At 38.6% G+C, this 27,413-nt stretch overlaps 1 protein-coding gene across 2 annotated transcripts in view; it reads right to left on the bottom strand.

Annotated features, from left to right (window-relative positions):
* Positions 1–1,947: 1,947 nt before the first annotated feature.
* The window catches only part of UBE3D (ubiquitin protein ligase E3D), a 168,443-nt gene continuing 142,977 nt past the window's right edge, over positions 1,948–27,413 (bottom strand). The window contains exons 10-11 of one of the 2 annotated variants that reach the window (XM_037842951.1): positions 22,345–22,483; positions 1,948–2,513 (exon numbers count right to left, since the gene is read on the bottom strand). In XM_037842951.1, the coding sequence (XP_037698879.1) occupies positions 2,424–2,513; positions 22,345–22,483 (229 nt within the window). In that variant the 3' untranslated portion in view covers positions 1,948–2,423. Of the gene's footprint in view, positions 2,514–21,930; positions 22,484–27,413 lie in introns of those variants that run through there. The other variant, XM_037842952.1, reaches the window with a different exon arrangement.

The raw sequence follows: 27,413 nt of genomic DNA, 5'->3' as shown, positions 1-27,413 counted from the left end.
GGTATTTATGAAAGGAGACCAAAGAAAGCTGCTGTTGACAACTGCTAGGAGCTTTGATTTATATAAAGCTGCACATTTAGATAAAAGGGAAGATACAGACTCAACCTCCAGAGAGAAAATGAGCCAAGCTGTCTGCTGGCTAAGTAAGCAATCTGCAGAAAACCCCAATATCACCACAGAGAGCCACTACTGTAGCCTCTGTACTGGACCAGAGGCCCAGGGAGGCAGCTGCACAACTACCAGGTGGGTGGGGAGAGTAAGGAAAAGAAAAGAGAACTTAATCACACAAAGGTGAACTTGCAAACCAAAATTCCAAAACATAAGAAATCAAACCCTAAATAAAACAGCCACAAAACTGACAACTGGAAGATTAAATAACTCCAGGCAAAATTAAAATAATAGAGCATACTACAAATATTTAAAAACAGGTATCTTTGAGTTCCTCAGAAAGATCAAGAATAAACTGATATATTGGAAATGAGAAATATAGCCATAGAAATGAAACTTAATAGTGGTGATAAAACCAGAATGAGTGAATTGGAAGATCTAGTACTGAGGAATTTATCCTGAATGCAACACTGAGAGATAAAAACAAAAAAACATGAAAAAACAGTTAAGAGATAAGGAGAATGGATAAAGGCTCCAATATATGTCTAAGAGGAGGTCAGAAGACTGAAATTGGGGGACTAGTGGAACTGTAATATAAAATGGCTGACAATTTTCCAGAATTAATTAAAAAGAGGAGTCCTCACATAGAGAGTTCACAGAGTACTATGTAGAATAAATTAAAAACACCCACACCTAGACATCACTGTAAAACTACGGTGCATCAGGCACAAAGATAAAATCTTATAGACCAGCAGAAAAGAAAAGGAGGCAGGTTATCTTCAAAGAAACAGTAAATCATTTTACAACAGCTTTTTTTATCAACAAAAATAGGTGATAGAAGATAATGAGTGATAGATCTTCAAACTGTAAAAGGGGTACAGAATTCTGTACCAAGCCTTGTTCAAGACTGTGAACAAAACAAAGAAATTTTTAGGCATACAAACACTAAGAAAGTTTACCATTCACAGACCATCAGTGAAAAGGATACCAAAGGATGTGGGATGCAAGGAAAAAAAACAAAAACAAAAACAAAAAACCATGACACCTGATATGTGTATATTAAGAAATATTAAAATATCTAAAATTAATAACTAATTTATATATTTTTAAGTGAAACAAAAACAGAAGATGATAGTTATGAGGAAGATGTGGGATGACAGGAAAGAGCACTTATTAAGTCACAGGAAGGTCCTTGTCTGTTTGAAAAAGGTAAAGGATACTGAATAATTCTATCTTTTCTAGAAAGCTTCATGTTTTATATATTTAAAATTTTTAAGGGTAATGATTCGAAGAAGAAAACTGCAAGCTATTATTGCCAAACCAGCAGAGAAATTTAGAGGAGGAAAAAAAAAAAAAGGGATAAAAAACCATTAAGACAACAAGGGCAAGAAATAAGAAGAAAAGGTCAAGTATGGCAAGCAAAAAGCTACACCCCCCACACATACAAAAATGGTAGAAATAAGTCCAACTATATTAGTAATCACAATAAATGTAAGCATATTAAGTTTGCCTATTAAATATTAAAATACCAAGAACCATGTCTTCTGTTTTCAGGACTCTGATTCCTGCTAAACACATTAGCAAATTTGGGAGACTTGATGCTGAAAAGCAACTGATGGTTCAAATGGACAGTGTATCAAATGTTTATCACCTTTACAAATGATTTTTCAAACTGAAGTTCAATGACAATGAAACTAACAATTTAAGGTCAATAAAAAGCCAGAAACACTGGTACTTACAGACAAATGTAATTTTCTAAAAACTGCATTCAGCTCAGCTCTAATGAGACAAAAAAAGGTGCCAGTACCTGAACATTATTCAGTTAATTATTTACTCCAATTTAGTCTATGTTCCATAATCCCAGCTTCAGGCAATATACTGGACACCCCCTCGTATCCTACAGATTAATCAAACTGTCCTAAATTACTGAACACTAACCTCTGAAGCTAACTACATAAAGCCCCTTGTTGAACCTATAGAAATAACTTTCTTTGCTGTTCCAATATAATCACTCCTCTGTGACCATCATTCCCAACTTCTAACCCACAAAGAAGCAATGTGCTGATCTCTAAAGGGAGGGGAGATTATAACCCAGACCTATCTGTCACCTCCAATCCAGGACTTTTCCTCCACTATATCTCATATCCACTGCTTCAGCACTACAAGGGCAAGGACCAAAAGGACAATAAGATCACTTCATTTTTGCTCCTCACAATTTCTTTTACCTAGTTTCCCAACACTTAGTCTTAAATCTTCTCTTTCTTAAAGCAATTAGTCATTACTAGGAGAGCTCACGAGAGGTTCTCAACTGAGACTTAGAATGGTTTCACGTTCCAATCCATCATTTCCTTGAAGACTGGCATCCTTCCCAGGCTGTTGCTTCCTCTTCTAGCCAAGGAAAGCTCCTGCAAAGAACACAGCACCTGTCTGTGTGTTTTAGTTTGCTAATGCTGCAGAATGCAAAACACCAGAGATGGATAGGCTTTTATAAAATGGGGGTTTATTTCACTACACAGTTACAGTCTTAAGGCCACAAAACGTCCAAGGTAACACATCAGCAATCGGGTACCTTCACTGGAGGATGGCAAATAGCGTCCGGAAAACCTCTGTTAGCTGGGAAGGCACATGGCTGGCGTCTGCTCCAAAGTTCTGGTTTCAAAATGGCTTCTCCCAGGACATTCCTCTCTAGCAAGCTTGCTCCTCTTCAAATAACATCACTCACAGCTGCACTCCGTCCGGAAAACCTCTTTGAGTCAGCACCTTTATATGGCTCCCTAGATCAAGGCCCACTCTGAATGGGCAGGGCCATGCCTCCATGGGAGTATCCCACCAGAGTCACCATCCACAGCTGGGTGGGGCACATTCCAAGCAAATCTAATCAGCACCAAAAGTCTGTCCCACAAGACTACATCAAAGATAATGGCGTCTGGGGGACAAAATGCATTCAAATCGGCACACTGTGGGAGAAGGGAGTTCAGTCGTTTCACTCTTGATACCAACTTGTTTCTCAAAGCAAACATATACCTTCAGCCTCCTCTTCAAGGAAGAAAGACCCACCAGTGGAAAGCCACTTGACTGAACACAACACGCTCAGCATGTAGAAAGAATGATGTCCTCTAGTTAGGAGCTTTAAGGCAAAGGAAGAGTTCACGTTTTAAAAAACTATCTTGAAGTAACCACATTGATAAATAAAATAAATACAAACACACAACCACCAGAAAATTCCTAAGCCACAGATGCTTCAGTGTAGACCAGGATCCAGGATCAAAATCCAAGGGTGAAACTAAAAGTGGAAGAATCCTAAAGGAGGGTAGAGAAGGAAAAGGGAAGCCAGGAAATCAAGGGCTGTCCAGAGAACAACATGCCAAGTTTCTTCCTCTTCCTTTCCTCTGACAGGATTCTCCATTTGCTTGTATCCACATGAAGAAGTGACCTAAGTCTCACAGCCAGATGGAACCAAGGACCAGGAGAAACTAACCCTGTCATTCCTGACTTTCCTTTTCTGTAGGAAAGTCCTACAAGCACAGACTCCATTCTCCAGGGAAGAATAGACATGCAAAAATAAATAAATAAATAAATAAATAAATAATTGCATACTCTGGCTTTTTCTATGCTTTTCTTTGGTTAAACACTTCCAAGATGCTCAAAAGAAATAAGGATCTAGTCCTTTAAGGAATAAAGTTGTATTATTCAGTGGGGGGGGGGGATGAATAAATTAGCAACAGCTGGGACCAGACAAAATGACTCTGTGCATCTACTTTAAAAGGCACTTCAAAAATAGTGAAATCTAATTTAACCTAACAACCTCATTGTACAGATAAAGCAACTGGGACCCACAGAGGTTTCCTGACTAGACCAAGGTCACAAGTCCAGTAGGAGACTAGACCTTGAGTCTCCTTCATCAAGGCAAGTGACTGTCCCACCACCGTGAAAAGGAGAGAGTAGTACAGTGGCTGCACATCCCTGAGAGGAGGAGGAAGCCCAGAGAGTGCGGCATGCTGGGATGCTGGGATGCTGGGAGTTCAGACCAAATGGCAGAAAGGCGAGTTACAGAGGCAATTAATGTCTGCACTTCACACAGCATCAGAGTTTAAAAAGGAAAAGTTACAGTAGAAGAAAAAAAAGTGAAAGAAAAACTATAACAATGGTTCAGTTTATTTAAATAAATAGTCAGGGACTGTGGTAAGTACAAGTTAGTAAGGAAAAGTGAAAAAAAAGAAGAAAATAATGAAGCTATCTGAGCCAGTGACTAGGTCGTCATAACTATAAGAGCTTTTTACTTTCATTTCTCACTTTAATGATATGTTTTATTATAATATAAGTGGTTTCTCAGTTTGGTTCTTGAAAGTCTATATTAGAACCACTTTGGGATGTCTGTTATAATGCAGGTTCCCAGGCTGTACTCTAGTATTATTGAATCAGAATCCCTCAAGCTCTCACTCAGGAATCTGAATTCTAAATAAGCTTCTCATGTAAACTGGCATTTAAGAACCAGTACCATCCATAATCATGTCACCACAGAATTAGTCGAATTCTTCTGTCCTCCAGCAACCACCCTCCCATTCCAATTTCAGAGGCAATAAGTGTCCCCAAATCCCAAAGGCTGCCAAAGGCTGTCAGGCATTGCTACCAGACCTTCTCTCCCCACCCAGCCATGAAGGAAGATGGACTGAATTGGGCAGGAAAGTAGTTGCTTTGACCTCAGGATTCTATTTTTTTAGTCTACAAGTGAAAGTAAGTATTGTTTTGTTAATGAAAAACATACCACATTTTCTATCATGAGTTTGCATTTCTTTTGAAACCAGGAAAAACATTATTAAAAACAAACAGACAGGAGGGGGACTTCTGTGACCAGACACACATGATACACCAGTCTGGAATGGGTGGAAGGGCTGAGATCACAGCCCAGAACTTTAAGTAGGTCTCCCAATCTGTGGAGGCTGGTGTCCCTCCCTCACCAGCATGTCATACTAGTCTGGAATCACTTGTCCATGGGAAAATGTAGTCTCCACTAGGAGCAATGGAAGGTAGCTCAACCAAACTCCAATTGTAGATTTAATTAACAAATTCAAACTGCTGAATATAAGCTCTGAGCACAGATAAACCCAGAGAAAGCACGAAAGGAACCTGGAGCTCTCTATGTGGCAGAGAGGAGGCGGAGCTGACAGAAAAACAAATAAACAAAAAACAGAAAAACAGAGGTGTTTGGAGTTGGCTGGGTGCAGAAAAGGGGTACATAGAACTGGATACCAACTCTGGCTCTTGACTGACAAAGCACGACACTGGGGACTGGCTCTGAAAAGGATTTTTTTTTTTTGTACATTTGAGCACATGGAAAGCAGCATGCTTTCTCAGTTTTCAGCACTGACCCAGGCAAGGGCAGAGTTAAGGAACATCTGAGAGACAAAGTAACTAGTAGGTGAAGGAGATAATTCCCTGAAGGGCACATCTTCCCCAAGAGAGGGGAGTGAGGGCAAGGCCCAGCACAAGTGGCAGCTCTCATTCAGAGAGAGACCCCAGAGCCTGGAAAACAGAAGCAGTTTAACCCTGCCCTTTGCCTCAGACTCTGCCTCAACTACATCCCTGGCAGGAACAGGGTCTGCTGAAATTAAAGGCACCATACCACTTTATGCTGGTGGGACACTGCGGGCTGATGAGTGCCACCTGCTGGGCAGGATAGGAAATCCCAGAATCAAGAAACTTCACAGGAAAGTCTGGCACCCTTCTGGGTCTCATCCCCAGGGAGCCTTGATACTGATTACATCCTCTTTCTGAGACCTGGGCCTGTCTCGTCTAGGAAAATCCAATTGGGGTCAATCCTATCTGGTGAGATTCTCCATCTAGGCAGGGCAAGAACAAGAGCTGAAAAATTCTGATCAGTTAAACAGAAGCTATGCTAGAGGTCCAGAAAAGTTGAACTGAATGTCAAAGAACTGATAGAGAACGAAGCCAGGCAACAGAAAACCCTAGGTAAAAGAGAGAAAACAACATCCAGAATAAAATAACCAAGGAAATCAGATGCTAAGACTCCAGCAAAAAATCATGAGTCAAACCAGGAAGCACAAAGAAAAAGCTCAGTCAATGGAACAAACTAAAACTCCAAATGAGACACAGGGATTGAAACAACTAATTAAAGATGTTTAAACAACTCTAAATCACATCAATAAGTTGAAGGAAAACATTGCAAAAGAGATCAAGGGTATAAAGAAGACACTGAGTGAACACAGAGAATTTACGGGAATTAAATGCACAATAAAAGAGAAGAAAAGCACAATGGAGACATACAATAGCAGATTTGAAGAGGCAGAAGAAAGGACTAGTGAACTAGAGGACAAGACATCTGAAGTCCTACCTGCAAAAGAACAGTTAGGGAAAAAAAATGGAAAAATATGAACAGGTTCTCAGAGAACTGAATGATAATATGAAGTGCAGAAATATACATGTTATGGGTGTCCCAGAAAAAGAGAAGGGAAAAGAGACAGAAAGGATAATGGAGGAAATAATCACTGAAAATTTCCTAACTCTGATGAAAGACAAAAAATTACAGATCCAAGAAGGGCAGCATACCCCAAACAGAAATGATCCAAATAGACCTACTTCAAGACACTTATTAATCAGATTGTCAAGTGTCAAAAACAAAGAGAATTCTGAAAGCAGTAAGAGAAAAGTGAACCATCACATACAAGGGAAGCTTGATAAGTCTATGTGCTGATTTTTCAGCAGAAACCATGGTGCTGAGAAGGCAGTGGTATGATATTTTAAGATACTGAAAGAGAAAAACTGCCAACTAAGAATTCTATATCTGGCAAAACTATCCTTCAAAAATGAGGGAGAGTTTAAAATATTTTCAGAAAAACAGACACTGAGAGAGTTTGTGAAAAAGAGACAGGCTCTATAGGAAATTCTAAAAGGAGCACTAAAGGCAGTTAGGAAAAGACAGGAGAGAGAGGTATGGAGATGAATGTAGAAATAAAAATTATCAATAAGGGTAAAAAGAGAAGGAAAAAAATAAGATACGACATAAAATCCAAAAGACAAAATGGGAGAAGAAAGTACTGCTTTCACAGTAATAACATTAAATGTTAATGGATTAAACTCCCCAGTCAAAAGACACAGACTGGCAGAATGGATTAAAACACAGGGCCCAAGTACAAAAATAGGTTGAAAATGAAAGGCTGGGAAAAGATATTTCACACAAACAACAATCAGAGAAGAGCAGGGGTAGCTATACTAATATCAGACAAACTGGACTTCAAATATAAAGCAATTAAAAGAAACAAAGAAAGACACTATGCATTAAAAAAAGAAACAATTCATCAAGAATAATAACAATCATAAATATTTATGCACTGAGCCAGAGTGCCCCAAAATACATGAGGCAAACACTGACAACACTGAAGGAGAAGTAGACACATCTACACTAATAGTTGGAGACTTTCATACACCACTCTCAACAATAGATAGAACATCTAGACAGTGGATCAATAAGGAAACAAAGATTTTGAATAGTGTGATAAATGAACTAGACTTAACAGGCATTTATATAACATTGTACCACAAAACATCAGGATACACATTTTTCTCAAGCGCTTATGGATCATTCTCAAGGATAGACCACATGTTGGGACACAAAGCAAGTCTCATAAAGTTAAAAACAACAAAATTATACAAAACACTTTCTCAGATCACAATGGAATACAGCTGGAAATCAATAACAGGCAGAAGACTGGAAAATTCACAAATATATCGAGGCTAAACAACACACTCTTAAACAACTAGTGGACCAAGGAAGAAATTACAAGAGAAATCAGTAAATATCTCGAGGCAAATGAAAATGAGAACCCAGCATATCAAAACTTATGGGATGCAGCAAAGGCAGTTCTGAAGGAGAAATTTATTGTCCTAAACGTCTATATATTAACAAAGAAGAAAGCAAAAACAGGAGACTTAACTGCTCACCTGGAGGAACTAGAGAAGGAACAGCAAACTAACCTCAAAGCAAACAGAAGGAAAGCAATAACAAAGATTAGAGCAGAAATAAATGAGATTGAGAACATGAAATCAATAGAGAAAATCAACAAAACCAAAAGTTGGTTCTTTAAGGAAATTAATAAAATTGATGGACCCTTAGCTAGGCTGACAAAGAAAAATAGAGAGAGGATGCAGATAAATAAAATCAGAAATGGCAGGGGGGATATAATTACTAACCCCAAAGAGATAAAGGAGATAATGAGAGGATACTATGAGCAACTATGTGCTTTTAAACTAGACAACTTAGATGAAATGGACAACCTCCTAGAAAAGCATGAACAACCAAAATTGACTCAAGAAGAAACAGAAGACCTCAACAAACCAATCACAAATAAAGAGATCCAATCAGTTATAAAAATCTCCCAAAAAAGAAATATCCAAGACCAGATGGCTTCAGATGTAAATTCTACCAAGCATTCAAGAAAGAATTAGTACCAATCCTGCTCAAATTCTTCAAAAAAATACTGAAGAGGAGAGAAAGCTACCTAACTCCTTCTGTGAAGCCAACATCACCTTAATACCAAAGCCAAAGATACTACAAGAAAAGAAAATTACAGATCAATCTCTTTAATGGATACAGATGCAAAAACTCTTAACATAATTCTTGCAAATCAAATCCAGGAGCACGTTAAAAGAACTACACACCATGACCAAGTGGGTTTTATTCCAGGTATGCAGGGGTGGTTCAACACAAGAAAATCAAGTAATGTAATACACCACATCAATAATTCAAAGGGGAAAAAACCACACGAAAATCTCAATGCAGAAAAGGGATTTGACAAAATGCAACATCCTTTCTCACTGAAAACACTTCAAAGGATAGGAATAGAAGGAAACTTCCAAAACATGATAAAGGCAATATATGAAAAACCCACAGCTAACATCATACTCAATGGGGAAAGACTGAAAGCTTCTTCCCTTGAAGATCAGGAACAAGACAAGATGCCCACTGTCACCATTGTTATTTAACATTGTGCTGGAAGTTCTAGCTAGAGCAATTAGGCAAAAAAAGAAAAAAGAAAGAAATAAAAGTCATCCAACTTGGCAAGGAAGAAGTAAAACTTTCACTGTCTGCACATGACACGATTCTATATGTAGAAAATCCTGAAAAACCTACAGCAAAGCTGCGACAGCTAATAAATGAGTACATCAAAGTGGCAGGGTATAAGATCAACAAACAAATATCAGTAGCGTTACTATACACGAGTAAGGAGCAATCTGAGGAGGAAATCAAGAAAAAAAATTCCATTTACAATAGAAATGAAAATAATCAAATATTTAGGAATAAATTTAACCAAGAACATAAAGACCTATACCCAGAAAACTAGAAAAAACTGCTAAACAAAATCAAGAAAGACCTAAATAAATAGAAGGACATACTGTGTTCATGGATTGGAAGACTATAAATATAGATGCCAATTCTACCCAACTTGATTTATACATTCAATGCAATACCAATCAAAATCCCAAAACTAACTCTGCAGAAATAGAGAAACTAATAATCAAATTTATTTGGAAGGGCAGGGTGCCCTGAATAGCTAAAAATATCTTGAGAAAGAAAACTGAAGTGGGAGGTACCACACTACTTGACTTTAAAACATTACTAAGCTACAGTGGTCAAAACAGCATGGTAGTGGCATAAAGACAGGTATACTGACCAATGGAATCAAACTGAGTGTTCAGAAATAGACCCCTTCATTTATGGAAAATTGATCTTTGATAAGGAGGTCAAGTCAACTCAACTGGGACAGAACAGCCTCTTCAAAAAATGGTGCTTGGAGAACTGGATATCCATATCCAGAAGAATGAAAGAGGACCTCTATCTCACACCTTATAAAAAGTTAACTCAAAATGGATCAAAGACCTAAACATTAGAGCTAAAACCATAAAACCTGTAGAGAAAAATGTAGGGAAATATCCTAAAGATCTTGTGATAAGAGGTGGTTTCCTAGACCTTAAACACAAAGTGTGAGCAATGAAAGAAGAAACAGATAAATGGGATCTTCTCAAAACTGATAACTTTTGCACGTTAAAATTCAGGAAAGTAAAAAGGCAGCCTATGCAATGGGAGACAATATTTGGAAACCATATATCAGATAAGGGTTTAATATCCAAAATATAGAAAGAGATCCTACAACTCAACAACAAAAAGACAAACAACCCAATTAAAAAATGGGCAAAAGACATGGACAGACACTTTTCCAAAGAGGAAATACAAATGGCTCAAAAACACATGAAAAGATGTTCAATTTCAATAGCTATTAGGAAAATGCAAATCAAAACCACGAGAAATCATCTTACACCTACTAGAATGGCCATTATCCAAAAAACCCCAGAAAATTACAAGCATTGCAGAGGATGTGCAGAAAGAGGTACACTTATTCACTTGTTGGTGGGAATGCAGAATGTTTCACCTGCTTTGGAAGGCAGTTTTGGTGGTTCCTCAGGAAGCTAAGCATAGAACTGCCGTATGATCCAGAAATCCCAGTACAAGGTATATACTCAGAGGAACTGAAGGCTAGACATGAATGGACATTTGTATACCAATGTTTATAGCAGCATTATTCACAATTGCCAAGAGATGGAAACAATCCAAATGTCCACCAATGGAAGAGTGGATTAACAAACTGTGGTATATACATATGATGGAATATCACACAGCTGTGAAACAGAATAAAGTCATGATGCATGCAACAATGTGGATGAACCTTGAGGACACTATGTTGAGCAAAATTAGCCAGGAAAAAAAAGGACAAATACTGTGTGGTCTCACTAATTTGAACTAACTATAATGTGTAAACTCTGAGAGTTGAAGTTAAGAACACAGGTAACCAGGAGGAAGAAAGAGAGTAGAGATTGGGCATTATGCTGAAGGAGTACAGAATATTCAACAGGATTGCTAGTAAAGATCCAGAAATGGGTAGCACAATACTATCTGATGGTAGCACAATATTGAAAGTATAATGAGCAAATCAGAGCATCAGTATGGTTGAAAGAGGAAGGCTAGGGGCATGTATGACTCCAGAAGGAAAGAAAGAGGATAAAAACTGGGACTGTATAACTTAGCAAAACCTAGAGTAGACAATGATGGTGATTAAATGTAGAAATGTAAAAAAAACTTTTACATGAGGGAGAACAAGCGAATGTCAACATTGCAAGGTGTTGAAAATGGGATGGTACATGGGGAAAAATACAATTAACACAGACTAGGGTCTACAGTTAGTAGCATTGTAATATTCTTCCATTAATTGTAACAAAGCTAAATGTCAATAAAGGGGGATATAAGGGAAGGGATGAGATTCTTATTGGTAGTGGTGGTGTTTCTCCTTTTTAATTTTTTTTACCCTTTATTCTTTTATTTTTTACCTCTTCTTTCTTTTGCAGAAGAAATGCAAATATTCTCATATAGACTGTGGTGGTGAATGCATAACTAACTATGTGATTATACTGGGAGCCACTGATAGTTCATTTAGGATGAATTGTATGGTGTGTGAATAAAAACTGCTTAAAAAATAAAAAGAAAGATAAGTGCTGGAGAAGAGATGGAGAGAGAGAATTTACCTATTCACTGTTGGTAGGGAAGTAGAATGGTGCAGCCCCTCTGGGGGGCAGTGTGGTAGTTCCACAGGAGGCTAAGTATAGGGTTGCCATATGATCCTGCAAAGCCTTATTTGGATACACTTGAAAAAACTGAAAGCAGGGACAGGAATAGGCATTTGTACACTGGTTTAGGGCGGCAGTATTCATGATTTGCAATGAATGATAGTGGTCCAAGGGTACATCAACTAGTGAATAGAAGGGCAAACTGTGATATATACATACAAGGGAATATTGAGCGGCTGCAAGAAAGAATGAAGTTGTGAGGCATGCAACTAGGTGAATGAATCTTTAGGACTTTATGTTGAGTGAAATAAGCCAGAAACAAAAGGACAAATACTGTAAGGTCTCACTATTATAAACCAACTACAATGAGCAAATGCTGAGAATTGAATTCAGGAGCATAGGTTATCAGGGGATAGAACATGGGTAGAGATTGAGCAATCAACAATGTAGGAATACAGAATGTTCAGTAAGCCTTATCGTAAAGGTTTCTAGATTGTAAGCTCTTATAGCAGTCCCATCTATTCCTGGGTTTTAACTGTTATTTAAGAGATGTTTATTTGGTACAAAATTTATATTCTCTGTAGCACACTATCTAATTTAGTAGTATGTATGGTCACTTTATTTAACAACATAATTACATGGAACCTAGAATAGGGAATGAGATCTTGTTATTCTGCACAGGTTAATGTAATACTCCAATATATCCCAGAGTATTTTGGGCAGAAAATAAAAAGGAATTTGCAAAGTCCCCTTGAGGGGCTGGGGAAAAATATGGAAATATTAAAATTCCCCACCTGGGGAATTCTTAATATTCTTGATATTGACTCCCAATTTAATAAGTCAAGCCCTTGATCACAGGGCTTGCCCTTATCTTGTGAAACTTTTTCCTGCAAAGGAAAAGCTAAGTCTACTTAATTATGCCTAAGAGTCACCCCCAGAGAACCTCTTTCATTGCTCAGATGTGGCTTCTCTCTCTCAGCCAATTCTGCAAACAAACTCACTACCCTGCCCCCTACGTGACACATGACTCTCAGGGATGAGCCTGGTCCTGGCATTGTAGGATTGAGGATGCCTTCCTGACCAAAAGAGGGAAAAGAAATGAAACAAAATAAAGTTTCAGTGACTAAGAGATTTTGAATAGAGTTGAAAAGCCATACTGGAGGTAATTCTTATGCATTATATAGATATTCCCTTTTATAATCTAGTGTATTATTATAGCTAGAAGGTAATACCTGAATCTGTTGAACTGTAATCCAGTAGATTTGATTCTTGATGATGATTGCATAACGACATAGCTTTTATCGTGGGATCATGTGATTGTGAAAACTCTGTGGCTGCACTCCCTTTATCCAGTGTATAGGAAGATGATTAATAAAACAAAGACAAAAATATATAAATAATAGGGGGAGATAAGAGGTATGGGATATTTAGGGTGTTCTTTTTTATTTTTTTCTTTATTTTGGAGTAGTTAAAATGTTCTAAAATTGATTGTGGCAATGAATGCACAACTATATGATCATACTGTGAGCCACTGATTATGTGCTTTGGAATATAGCTCAATAAAATTGCATTAAAAAAAAACAGACATAATCCTTGATGTACTGAGCTATACCTCATTCCTGCTCCTCTGACGGAGCAAAGCCAGAACACCCCCAAACCAATCAAACCTCCTCTTCCAAATGGCAGCTCCTCAGAGTAAAGCCTCAGTGCCACCAAGGGCCTAGAAATGGTCCAGCTTTGTCTGCAATTTTGACTTTTTGGTAGGGATAGAAATGTCTCAGTGAGAAGTCATGCAGGGCAAGCAGCTGCAATGTGGCAGCAAGGTGGGCTCCTCCAGGCTCTCTTCCTGGCCCAGTCCTCTACATTCTCTCTGGAGTATGGCAAAACAATAAAGTCCAATATGAAGGAGGCCAAGGAAGGGAGAATTCAGACTAGAGAATGGCATTAAACTAAGGATACCCACTTATTAAACTCAGGATATCCATTTATTTCTCCAAACCACAGAATGTTCTGCAGGGTGAAATGGAATGAAGAAGGCAACATCCTTTTCACACCCAAATTGCGAAGCCAATTCTCAGAAATCTGTTTTGAAGAGAGAGACTGAAAATAGCCAGAGCAGTAATCACTACCTTTGAGACTGGATTCCCAAAGTATAATGAGTAGCACTGAACTCCTGATTATCTCTGCCCACTGAGATCAAAGGCATTAGCCTGAAAGAAAGAAGGCTGAGACGCTTCTGGATCTGTGAGTGCCAAGCTACTCCCTTCTAGATTCTCTGGGATGCACATGCGCATTACCAGGAGAGCTGAGCAGAAACAGAAGCAAGTGCAGCCCATCTAGGTGCAGGTCTATTCCTTCGTTACATCTGCAGCAGTCCTTGAACGTCAGGAATGGCTCACAAGTCTCCGTCCCCATCCACATCACCTAATCACAGGACCCTTATACACAGTAGGACATCGTTTTACACGATGAACATGTTCGAAGACCTTAGGTGTTAAGTTGAAAATCATGCATAATAGTGAACCCCATTATTTAAGAAATATTTCTTATATGAACATACCTATCACACTTTTTTTTTTGTTTACAAATAAGACAAATAAATACCCTATAACAATAAGGAAACAAAATTAAGCATAGAAATAATTTTTTAAAATCTTAATTCTCTCTCTCTGCCTTTATTTTTTTCAATTGCTAATCACAAATACCTGAATTCATGTGTGTTGAGTTCCTGTGAAACAAGGTCCTACTGCATAAGGTTCCCAGGGTCTTGATTCATAGCTACTGTTGCTGCCTGGGAAGACTGTCTGTCTTCATGTCAGAAGATGAAACACAAGAAAGAGAACACTACTGCAATAACTGAGTCCCAGTGTCTCCAATGATATTCATTTTATATTAAAATATATGTGTCCATGTGTATAATCATATATTAAAAAACTAATAAGAATTACTATAAATGTTAATATTAGCTATTCTCAGTGATTATAATTTTCTTCTTTACACTTTTCTGTATTTTCTATTTTTTTAATCATAAAAGTAGTTATCGTCTTATAATTGGGGGAAAATGTTACTTAAAAAAATAATAATGACTATAATTTATCCAGAAATGAAATGGTATATAGTAGACAGAGAAGTTCAATCGGGTAATTAAAGTCCAAAGTAGAAAGAAAAAATGGTATCAAGAAGAAACTTCCTTTCTCTTTCTATAACTCCTTGTTGCTACTCATATGTAAAGTTCCTAGGCCTTTGTCTACCTATTTCTTGGAGCTCACACAGATTCTCAAAAAAAAAAGTCTTAATGTTCAAACCAAAACTTCAACCTCCTACACCATCAAATCTTTTCATCTGAGAGGCCAATAAAAGGCAAAATGGCTGTTTTGGTTTGCTAAAGCTGCTGGAATACAATATACCAGAAATGGGTGAGCTTTTACAATGGGGATTTACTAGGTTACACATTTACAGTTCTAAGGCCACAAAAATGTCCCAATTAAGGCATCAACAGGACAATATCTTCTCTGAAGAAAGGCTGCTGGCATCTAAGGTTCTTCTGTCAGATAGCAAGGCACATGGCCAGCATCTGCTGGTCCTTTCACTCCTGGGTCTCACTGCTTTCAGCTTCTGGTTCCAGTGGCCTCCTCTCTGAGCTTTGGTGGGTCCTCTCTCAGCATCTCTGGAGCTTTTCTCTCTAAGCTTTGTCAAAACTTCTGTGGGTATTTATCGCTGAACTCTCTGGACTTTTTCTGTCTTTATTCCCATAAAGGACTCCAGTAAAGGATTAAGACCCACCTTGAATTGGGTGGCTCACATCTCAATTGAAATAACCTAATAAAAGGTCCCACCCACAATAGGTCTGCACCCACAGAAATGGATTAAGAGAACATGGCCTTTTCTGGGGTACATAACAGCTTCAAACCAGCATAATGACTAAACCAAATTTTTCATGTTTTCTTTTTTGATACAGATATTGACAGGCAGTAAAAAAAGTAGATAGGAGAATTGTTTGCTAAATTATTAATTTCTGAATAACTGAGAATATCCACTTCATGGAAATGATGAAATTTACATGTCAGTAGGTTTCTTAAATTTAAAATCAGACTACATACAAATAACACATTAATTTGAGAATTTCCTTTTATGGAATAGTATATGGGTTCCTTATTAAAGAGGTTTCATTTGCTTCACCCCTTCCCACTGAACAATGTATGATTTCAACTCTAACTAGAACTGAGGAAATATTCCTGCAACCCTGATTATTAGGTGATAGTTGATAAAGTATGCAAAGCTTTTGTGTTTCTTCTTTTCTACATATTTCACCATATTATTCAAGCATATACATAAAATTAGAATCTGATGAAGCTCAAATTATTTGCCAGAATCCACAACACTTAAGAATATTACTCACATTTCTCCCATGTTTGAAGGTTCTAGTTCTCTAAAGGATGATATTAGAAAAAGTAGGTAGCATCAAAGAGATACTGTTGCTTCCAGATTGTAAAAATAAGATGCACAAGACCTAGAACTGTCCAAGAGGACCACTAGCATTTTCTTTAATTTTTGTGAGATGGAGTAAATAATAGACTCAGAATTAGAAGACCTAGTTTTAAAACATAGCCTGCATATTGGTAGCCACAGGAACTTGTCCACGTAACTTACTTTAAAATGGGGGGTGAGGATTAAAAAAAGTAATGTTTGTGAAAACATTGAGATTTATTGTAGAATGCAGCAATCTACCTGGGAAGAAGAAGCTTCAATTCTGGGGCTCTGTGCTCTGGAAAATTCCATTTACATTGTTTGAACAGCCCGGAGCAGCTGGATAGAGCTAGAGTTAATGAGGTAAGGTGTGGGAATAAACTAAAAAGGTTTCCTCAGCTCGGGGACGTAAGCTAAAGAACACTCCATCCTTATGTCCCAGTTGGGTATAAGTTTCCAAAGACTCCTCTTCAGCATTCACAGCAGGAGTCAAGGCATAAGTCAGGAGACAGACAGAGTTTAGCCAGATGGCTTAGTCTATTATCAGAACCCTTTGTTATGCTACCACTAGTTATGCAGTATTTAGGGATGATGAGACCCAAATGGAATAGAACTGGAAGTAGGTGCAGATTGAGAAAGCAATGCTCAGCAGGGCAGGGGACATCCCTTCTGGACCTGTGGCCCAATTCAGTGTGCATCAAGGAATAACAAAGACAGATGTCATTCATGTTGTACCATTCTGACCAAGGTGACCTTGACCAGAAGAATCACCAGTCATTAAAGGAAGAAATGGTATCCTCTTGACAATCAAGTTCTAAAAGTGCAGCACTACCTTTTTTGGAGTTAAGCAGGACTGTGTGTATGTGAGCACTCTGCCTTGATCATTCAAATCTTTAGCAAATACTCTCTCCCATCTGTGTTCTGCAGAACATTAATCCCATAAAATGCCCCTAGAAAGTCCTCCTTATGTCAAATACACAGAGGAAATAGTATTTACTATTTTCCTTATCTAGGAGAGTCAGATTGTCCTTATGTACATAAAAGGTCCTGGGAAGTCTTGCAGTCAAACTTATTTGAAGAGGCATCATTGCCTAGGGGCTACAAATGGGCAGTTCTGGAGCCAGGCTTTGTACCTTGTGCTCCTCTACACTTACTAGATCTGTGACCTTGGGCAAATTACTCAACCTCTCTGGCTCAGCTTTTGTATTTGTGAGGTGGAAATGATAAAAGTATCTTTTTGTGAAGATAAAATGAACTAGTAAATGCAATTCATGGAGAATAGTGCCTACAATATAGAAAATATTCAACAAATGTTAACTATTATTATTTGTATTATTGCCTGAATATTGAACATCTCGCCCCCTCCCCCTTTTTATAACACCTATTTAGACCCCAAGGAATAGAGAAATGCTGTTATAGAAAAATCACCTCTCTACAAGAAGGGAAATAGCATCCTGTGTAGCACAAAAAACACAAGACAGACATCAGAGTTTTAGTCTCTGACCATAAACTTAACCTTCCTGGATTTTCTTTTTTCCCTTATCAATAAGTTGGTCCTTCCAGCTACAATAATCTAGGATTCTAAGAAAAATGCACAGTACCATGAAAACCAGGAGCCCTTGCCCAGTCCTGGCCACAACCTGGTGACCTATAAGGTTCTACCTACTTTCCAGACACCTTGCTCTGATTTAAACCTGTTATTGCAGAGCTGCAGGTTAGGACCTTGTTACCAACCAGCAAGAAGGATATGGAAATGGCCTTCTGCCACCTCACTCCAGAGTTCATTCAGAGTGGAATCAAACAGGCAGCGCTAATGGTCATACCATGCTGCATCCTGCCCTGTACCAAATGACCCACCTACACTTGCAATCCTCTCTGCCTTGGTTTACTCTCCAGAGCTGAGTTCTGTATACTGGTCACTCTTTCTGAATTTTGCCAGCCCTTTTCAAGGGTTGAATTCTTCTTTCAGTCTTTCTTATCTGTACAAAGCCCCAACTGCAATTTCAATGTGAATCTGTGTTCAACCTTGCTGACATATCTTAAATCTGGACTTGACTTGTGGAATCCAGTCTTGCCCCCCTGGGAAAGGGTTGCTGCTTCTGCCCCTGAGTGTGTACTGCTCATGTCTCTGCTTCCCTCCCAGGTCAGCCTTTAAGACTTCTAGAATGGAGTGTAGTCATGGCCAATCTGCATTTTATTTGCCCATTCATCCATCCATCTACCATCCATCTAACCATCCAAGATTTACTAAATGCTTCCTACATCCAGGCCCTGTTCTAAGTCCTGTTGATGCAATATTGAACAAAAACAGGCATTACCCCATTCTTATTCAACACACATTTAGCAAAGGAAAACAGGAAAAAAGACAAGGAAATAAATGAACAAGATCATTTCAAATAGTGCTCTCAAGAAAATAAAATGAAGTGAAGTTATGGAATAATAGCGATGGGGAGAAGGAGACTTGTGGGGATGGTGAGGTTAGTCCTCTAGGGGAGAGGACACTTGAATGACAAGAAGGAGCCAGCAATGCAAACGTGGTCCAGAGCATTCTCTTGGTAACAGAAAGAAGCCAGAATGCTGGAGCAGAGTACATGAGAGGGAGAGAAGGCAGTGAGGTCGGGGGGGGGGGGGGTGTTGGGCCAGATGCTGCCAGGCCTTGGAGGCAGGCTAAACAGTTTGGATTTTACTTTCATTACAAGAGGAAGCCTTTGAAGAGTTTTAAGCAGAGAGTGATATGATAAGGAATGGTAAGTCCATCTCTTTTGTTGGTGGTGCAGTAACAAGAACTGCAGCATGTTCTTAGCAATACTTCAGTGATTCTCAACCAAATCCTACATTCTGTTTGCTTATTATCACACTGGGGATATTAAAGTATCGTAACAAAGCAGAAGCTAAAATTATAACAAAACCACCACAATATATTCCTATTTGGCCTGAGATAAATGTTATACTATAATTTAAGAAGTTAGAATTTCATATGTTTATCTAATTAATAAGATAAACTCTTCCCTTTGGGGTTTGGCAGTAATAACAGCTCAAGAAAGAATGTCATGTGAATTCTCAGAAACCTAAAATAATCCATTTTATAGAAAGAAGCATTGCTCACAGTGCCTTGGCCTGGAAAGCAAGAGACTTGGAAATGTAAAGATGGAATCTTTAACAAGTTTCATGCTACTATTTTATAATGCTTGCCAATATAGCTCTTTAAAATTGTGCATTGAGTTTCCAATTTGAAAAAGAAACCCCAAATAGGAGCAAAATTAGCAGCCCCACTCCTTGCTATTGTAATAAAGGATTAAGCAGTTGTTAAAAAGATGAAAAAGTATAGCATCTCTTTTTAATCCTGACAGACACGTTTCCCATTTTCACCATCCTTTATCTTGAAGAGAAGACTGGCCATAGGGAAGCTGACTCCTGTTATGTTCTTGATAAGAATGCATCCTTCCAGGGGTACAGTAGGGACCAAATCTATTGAGCAGACATTGTTCAAGAACATCTGCCATGTCTCTCTATACCTTTGACATTGGGAAAGTATGTGGGCTCCAGACAATAAGATTCAGCAAATGGACTGAAACTAGAGGACATAAATCATCATTGATGATGATTTCAGTAATTAACATCCAAATGGCTCTAAGAGCTCTTCTGATCCAAGGTGCTAAGAGATGAACACTAATGGCACCAAAAACAGACAAGGCTTCCAAGCTCATGTGTTCATATGAGACTGAGTTGAGATCCTCAAAGGCAAAAAAAACCTCTTTCTTATGGAGAAGAAAAACAGTCCTCCTTGCAAATCCTCCACACCCTGTTTAGATCACTCTTCTACCTTTAATTCCTTTAAAAGAAGGCTACTTTGTAATACAATTATTCTCAGTTTATTTCACACATCCATGATTTCTCCCCCCACATCCCCCCCCTGCCCCCGCCCCGCCCAGGGCTGTAAAATTCTCCCAAGTCAGTCATCTCTCTTTTTGCTCCTTTGCAACCATGGTATAAAAAATTCAAACAGCACAGGAGGGAATGAAATAAAAATAATAACAATTGTCATCTGACTTCACTCCCTAGTGATAACCACTGGTAAGTTTCTTGTGTCTTCCTCCATAAAAGTCTGTGGACATATACAAAATTTAATCTGATTCGGTGATGAATCCAACGAGCAAAACTTAGAAGAAATATGGATTGCTACCCAGAACTTTAAACCTGTTCTGGTTTAAGACCATATACAAATAAACAAAATAATTACAAATTACTACAAACTAAGGGGCGTGTGTGGACATTCCAAGGTAGGTACAACCTGCTTCTACCTACCCCTACATACACTCTATCTCCCAGGACTTCAGGGAGTACTGCAGGTGGATAGCAGGTGGAATTACCCAGCACAGCCCTGGTGCCATCCAGCTCCATCTCTAACCTGTTGGGTGTTCCCTGGCCAACATGTTCCATTTCCGTGGATCTCAGTTTCCTCTCAGACAAAATGAGAAGATGTTTTCTATTGTCCTTTTCAGAGTCTAGAACTGAAGCTGACAATCGAATAACAACAAATACAAACACATAGGCCAAAGCTGAACCCAAACTTTGTATCAGTGCCCAGGGCTCAGAAATAAAAGGAAATACATACCGTCAAGGTAACAGATTGTCAGCAGAGTATGGATGCAAATTAGGTCAGCGCAATCAATTTTCTACCAGTTTTCTGAGACATAATTCACAGAAAAAAATCCACATCTTGTTATACCAAATAACAGAGGTGTACCAAGCAATACTGTTGGTCAGAGAGAGAAACACCTCTTACCACCTGCAGGGGTGGAGTGTCACCATGTGGAGGGTGCCAAGAGCATAACAATGTCTGCCACCAGGAACTCAGTCCTAGGGAACCAACCCACTCCAGTTTGCAGTTGTCGCGGCTGCCAATAGAAGCATGACTGTTTTATGCACACAGAGAAGAGACAGTCATCTTCACTAGTGGGTTTTGGTTCCCCAAAGACAGCAGGTCTCAGTCTGTGGCCAATGCACATGTGCAGCACCCCTCTCTTAGGTGTGCCATTGTTGAGGAAACCCCCTCTCTGCATCAGGCACAGATATACCACCAGGGTGGTGAGCCAGATGCCATAAAATATGCCCACTTAAATCAGCTGTCTCCAGTGAACATTTACCTATAATCAGGACAATAGCGGAAGGCTATGTACCAACAGCTCCCTTATCTACTTAGGGATTGTGCTTTATCTCACCAGGCCAACACCTCTGGTTCTGGGCAATGGATGTACTTGTGGGTCCCAGGGAAAGGCAGCAGGCCATGCTAGGACCATGCCCCGTCACAAATATACACTGATCCTGAAGTTATGTTAGGACACACCAAGAAGTACAACCAACCCATACTTTCCCAGATATTGGCACTGCATGTGGAGTGGACTTCCTACCAGCATCAAAGGGCTCATGAACATTTTTCCAGTCAGAAGTCACAGGTATGTTCAATTACACTCAGTGGCTATAGTCACAATTTAATTATCACTTGCCACCTCAGTGATAATTAGCTGATACCAGGGAGGGAGTCTTCCTGCAGGTCAATCCATATCTGCAGTGCTGAGTTCCATCTGACCATGTACTTTGCCAGGAGTATAGCTAAGTATCCAGGGGAGTGGGGAAGTGATGCAGGAAGGGCTAGGGAGCGAGGGAAATGGTGCAGAGAATTAGCACCATCACTGTTAAACATCCATTTGAAATGTGGCCTCCAGCTAAGAGTAGCAAAGTCACTAATACTGGTTGAAAATCCTTGTTCTAGGAAATTGGCTTTTAGGGCAATGCTGAGAGAGGGCAAGTAGCATTCACAAGTGTTTTTTTGCCAGATGTTCTTGCCTTTTCTCTTAAAGGCAGGGAAGATGGAGGTTAAGAGAACAAACCCTGGAATTGGAGAGACTGGGATTCACTGCTACTTGACAAATACTAAATCAATTTTGAGCCTCAGTTTGTTCATTTATTAAAAAAGACATTCACAAATAAGGCAAAATATGCATTATGCTTATTATTATCATCTGAAACTGTGGGTTACCCTGGGCTATCTCCTTTAAAAGACAGGATCCTTGAGAAACAATTATAAGAAGTAGAATAAAAAAATCACACCCTGATGAAGGAACCATTCCTTACCTGAAAGGAATTCATATAGCGAAGGGAGAGAGGCAGTGTGGCATTATTCCTTGCTAAGATCAACAGCAGCTCCAAGCAGGTTGCGGAGGGCAGGGTTAGAGGGTGGACACTGATGTCACTTTCCCAGGAACTGGCAAGCCTGAAACACACCATTATGTTAACTGTCATAATTGCATCTGGTCTATATCAAACTCAGATAAAGAAGAAGACAACTTTCAGTTGTGGAAGGAAAAAGCAAGATACAACAAATAGAATAAATGGTTATACTAAAAACTCACAGAGTAAATATCCAGGACATATTTATGGTGATGTAGATCTAAAACAGATGGATTTGGCAGTTTTTTCAGGTTATCGTTTTGTGCTCAAAGTACGAGAGACATATGAAATTCAGTTTTATTTGTGTGGGCCTGTTGGGGTGTGGGGACTAACAGCTAACACACTGAAGGCTTCCTATATTCTACACGTAATAACTTGTTCAACCCTCAGTAACCAATGAAAAGGAACTATTGTTACCTCCATCCTACATATGTGGGAATTGTTTCTGCACTGGATATGTCCTAAGGAAAATCTAGGTCAGAGATTTCCAAACAGAATCTTGTAAAAGCCTCAATTTATAATACAAATAAGCGCCAAGCTGCCCTGTTTGGAGGGGAAAGGTTGCAGGAAGCTTCTACTGCATCTTCCAGAGTAGCCCTTGAAGTATCTCTGTGACATCCTGTAGAATTTATTTGAAAGTCTTTTCATTTGAGAGATCAGGAAACCAAGGGCTAGAAAAATAAAGGGATTTGTGTGGGACAATTGGTTCAAAAATGATAAACCTGGATCTAGGATCCTCGTTTCCTGACACCCATGTAGAAATTAAGAGTAAGGGGAAAAATCAGGAAATAATTATGAGAATACAACGTAACAAGAATAGCACTTGTCTTGTGCTATCAACTATTATATACTTGAATATTCCCCACTTGGTCCCCTACCAAAGTGTCTCTTATCACTGTCCTAATCTTTACAGAGAAATACACATTTTCACACTTTCTTCCTACAAAGCAACCTTTAACCATACCAGTGGTGTACCTCTGAGGCTTAGAAAGCATCAGCAGTTGAAGGTATAATGGATTTTAACACTTTATATAACAAATCATGGCAGATGGTTTATCTATATCATCAATCAAGTTACTTATTCTCTTGATACATTTTTAATGCAGGGTAGGAGAGTATAACTGTTCTTTGAATCATCTGCTTAGTCAAACTGGAATAAGACCCCACTCACTTACCTAAAAATGGTCCAATTTCAAACAAGGGCATATTTGATTGTTTTTTCCATGTTTTAAAAATTATCTTATATTGATTGGATGTGCTATTCTTTCTGTTTTTACTGTTTATATAATATTTTCTGTATTTCTCTGGAATGGAAATAAAACTCTTGGTGTCCATGATTAAAGTTAAATTTAGTAACAGTGCAGTGGCTCCAACCTCATCTTCCCTCTCCTCTCCCTTATGCTCTCCCAAAACCACATGATTACTTTCCATTCTTTGAACTGCATTACACTGTGTGCTCTATGTCTTGTACATACAGTTTTCTGGGCCTAGATGGCTATTAGCCTTCCTGGTGAACTCCTATTCATCCTGCAATGCCCATTTAAATCTCACATTCTTGGAGCCATCTTCCTGTTTCCTTTATAAGAATTAACTACTTGCCGAATGCCATACATAGATCTATTATAACATTTATCACCATCCTACTTGTATTCTTATTTGGACTGTGTCTGTATTTCTGACCAACCTACAGCCTTGGAAATTCCTCTAATCTTGCAGTCTAATTTGTAAATAAAGATCTCTAAGCTGCTTCCATGTTGCTTTTCTTCAGACACATACAGATACTAACCTTTTACTGGCTAAAAGAAACACCATTTTTTTTCACTCATATCTGTATGTTCAAGAAATAATTTAAGTTTTCAGAATTTATATTGCCTTCCTTCCCCCACTGCCTACAATGGGGCTCACTAAAGCTATTTTCATCAGAAAATTTTTTCAAATGTTCTGAAAAGGTTTTTGCTTTTTCTGAATTGGATCTCTTACAGAAAAGACCATCCAACACTGTCCTGGATTGTGAATGTCCCTGTGAAGCTGATCTGTGAATCCCTAAAACTTAACCCAGGCCTGTCACGATGAAAATCTTCAACAAGTAAGGGCTTCCCAAGATGAAACAAACACTGCAACTTGAAATGGGGTCTATTGGTACTCAAAAAAAAGGATTCTGACAGAGTAGAAATTATCTTTGAGGCAGCATCATATTTTAATCATATTCTACTTCTCTTTCAGCAGTAATATATTGGCACGAGAAAGGGAAAACAGTAAATTATGCAAATAAGTATTTTTAAAACAGAGTTACCTTAGTTTACAATGGTTACAGCTTGCTCTATAATGAATGCTAACATTTCATAGGTCTCAGGCCTTTAGTTTCTTCTTTACATTTTTTCTGTGTCTAGCATGTCCAGACTCTGAGCCAGGCACTTCATATTCATTGTCCCTAATCCTCATAGGAGCTCCGAATGGCAAGTATTGCTCATCCCATTTTGAAGATAAGGAAACCAAAAGTCAGAGAGGTTAACTGATTGTCCGATTATCATACAGCTAGGAAGTAGGAGAACCAGGATTCACACTCAGATCAGCTGGGATGCAAAGCCTATGTTTTCTACTGTACCACACTGTCTAAAGCCAATGTCTCCACTCAAACCACAAGCAGGAGTTTAATGACAGAATCTGCTAATGCCTATGCCCCATGTATTGTAAAATATATATAAGAGTATTCTCATCTTTTCTAAAGAAGTTCTTTTACCCTTCTCAAGCTGTTACCTTGTTAAATGTATTTTAAAACTTGAATAAGAAAGGTAGTAAGATGGACATGGGAAAATATTCATCTGTTATGTTAAGAGAAAACAGCAATTTGATGTTGAAGGAGTACAGAATATTCCATAGGATTGTAAAGATTCAGAAATGGATAGCACAATACTATCTGATGGTAGCACAATACAGAAATATAATGAACAAAGCTGAATGTGAGTATATTTGAAAGAGGAAGGCTAGGGGCATGTATGACACCAGAACGATAGATAGAGGATAAAAACCGGGACTGCATAACTTAGTAAAAACTAGAGTGGACAATGATGGTCATCAAATGTAAAAATATAAGAAAGTTTTTACATGAGGGATAACAAGTGAATATCAACCTCGAAAGGTGTTGAAAATGGGATGGTATATGGAAAAAATACAATCATTGCAAACTCAGGTCTATAGTTGACAGTAACTGTAATATTCTTCCCCTAATTGTAACAGGGACAACATACCAAAGCTAAATGTCAATAAGAGGGAGAAATAAGGGAAGGGCATGGGATTCTTGTGGTGGTGGTGGTTGTCTCTCCTTTTTAATTTTTTATTATTATTTATTTTTTCCTCTTCTTTTTTCTTTGTGGAAGAAACGGAAATCTTTTCATATAGATTATGGTGGTGAATGCATAACTATGTGATTATACTGGGAGCATAATCCATAGGATAGATTGTATGGTGTATGAATAAAACTGTTTAAAAAATAAATAGAAAGATACAAGTGCTGGAGAAGATGTGGAGAGATGTTGGTAGGGAAGTAGAATGGTGCAGCCCCTCTGGAGGGCAGTGTGGTGGTTCCAAAGGAAGTTAACTATATGGCTGCCATATGATCCTGCAACTTCGTTATTTGGCATATGCTTGGAAGAACTGAAAGTAGGGACACAAATAAACATTTGCACACTGGTGCTTATGTTGGCACTATTCACGATTTGTAAAGGATGGAGGTGGCCTAAGGATACACCGATGGATGACCAAAGGGAAAAGTGTGGTGTATACATACAACAGAATATTGAGCAGCTGCAAGAAGGACTGAAGTCATGAGGCATGCAACCAGGTGAATGAATCTTGAGGACATTATGTTGAGTGAAATAAGCCAAAAAGAAGTGAAAAATATCATACAGCCTCACTAATATAACCCAACTACAATGAGCAAAGGCTGAGAATTGAATACAAGAGCATAGGTTATCTGGAGATAGAACAGTGGCAGAGATTGGGGAATCAATGATTAAGGAGTACAGAATGTTCAACAAGTCTTCTTGTAATGATTCCCAGATTGTAAGCTCTTACAGCAGTCACACCTACTCCTGAGTTTTAACTGTTATTTATAAATTCTGAAATGCTGAGATTTTTGTGTATAATCTGGTATTTCCCTGGAAATTTGGGTTTCTGTGTGACACCTGAGACTCAGAGTTAGAGTTCTGCAGCTCTGAAAGTCAGCATTACTCCATACAGCAACTTTTAAAGAAACTGAAAAAGAGATGAGACTACAATTAGAGATATGAACAAAACAGACTTTGATAGCACTAAGATAACTCAGAATATAGGATAAAGGATGATATTGATGGTGTTTCAAAACTTCAACTTCTGTGTGAGACCAAAGGAAGAGATGTTTAGTGCAAAATCTATATTTTTTGTTATACACTATATAATTTAACTTGCATGGTCAGTTTATTTGAATACCATAACTACATGGAACTTTGAATATGGAGTGAGATCTTGTTGGTTTGTACAAGTTAGTGTGATGCCCCAATTCATCCCAAAATAATCTGGGCAGAGAATAAAAAAGTATTTGCAAAGCCACCTTAAGGGACTGGGGAAAAATGTGGAACTATTAAACTTCTCCACCTGGGGAATTCCTGCTATTCTCTTAAGCAACAGGGGCTCCTAATTGAATAAGCCAAGCTCTTGATCTAGAATCTTGCCTTCATGAAACTTATCTCTGCAATGGTGAAGCTAAGCCTACTTATAACTATGCCTAAGAGTCACCCCCAAAGAACCTCTTTTGTTGCTCAGATATGGCCTATATCTCTAAGCCAACCTGCAAATTAACTCACAACCCTCCCCTCTACGTGGGACATGACTCCCAGGGGTGTAAGTCTCCCTGGCAATGTGGGACATGACTCCCAGGTATGAAAACATGGGACTTGACCAAAAGGGGGAAAAGAAATGAAACAAAATTAAGTTTC

This window comes from Choloepus didactylus, chromosome 7, assembly GCF_015220235.1.
Source record: "Choloepus didactylus isolate mChoDid1 chromosome 7, mChoDid1.pri, whole genome shotgun sequence".
Classification (NCBI taxonomy): Eukaryota; Metazoa; Chordata; class Mammalia; order Pilosa; family Megalonychidae; genus Choloepus; species Choloepus didactylus.
Note: the sequence above shows the minus strand (reverse complement) of the source record. Positions and strands in the feature narration are given on the sequence as shown.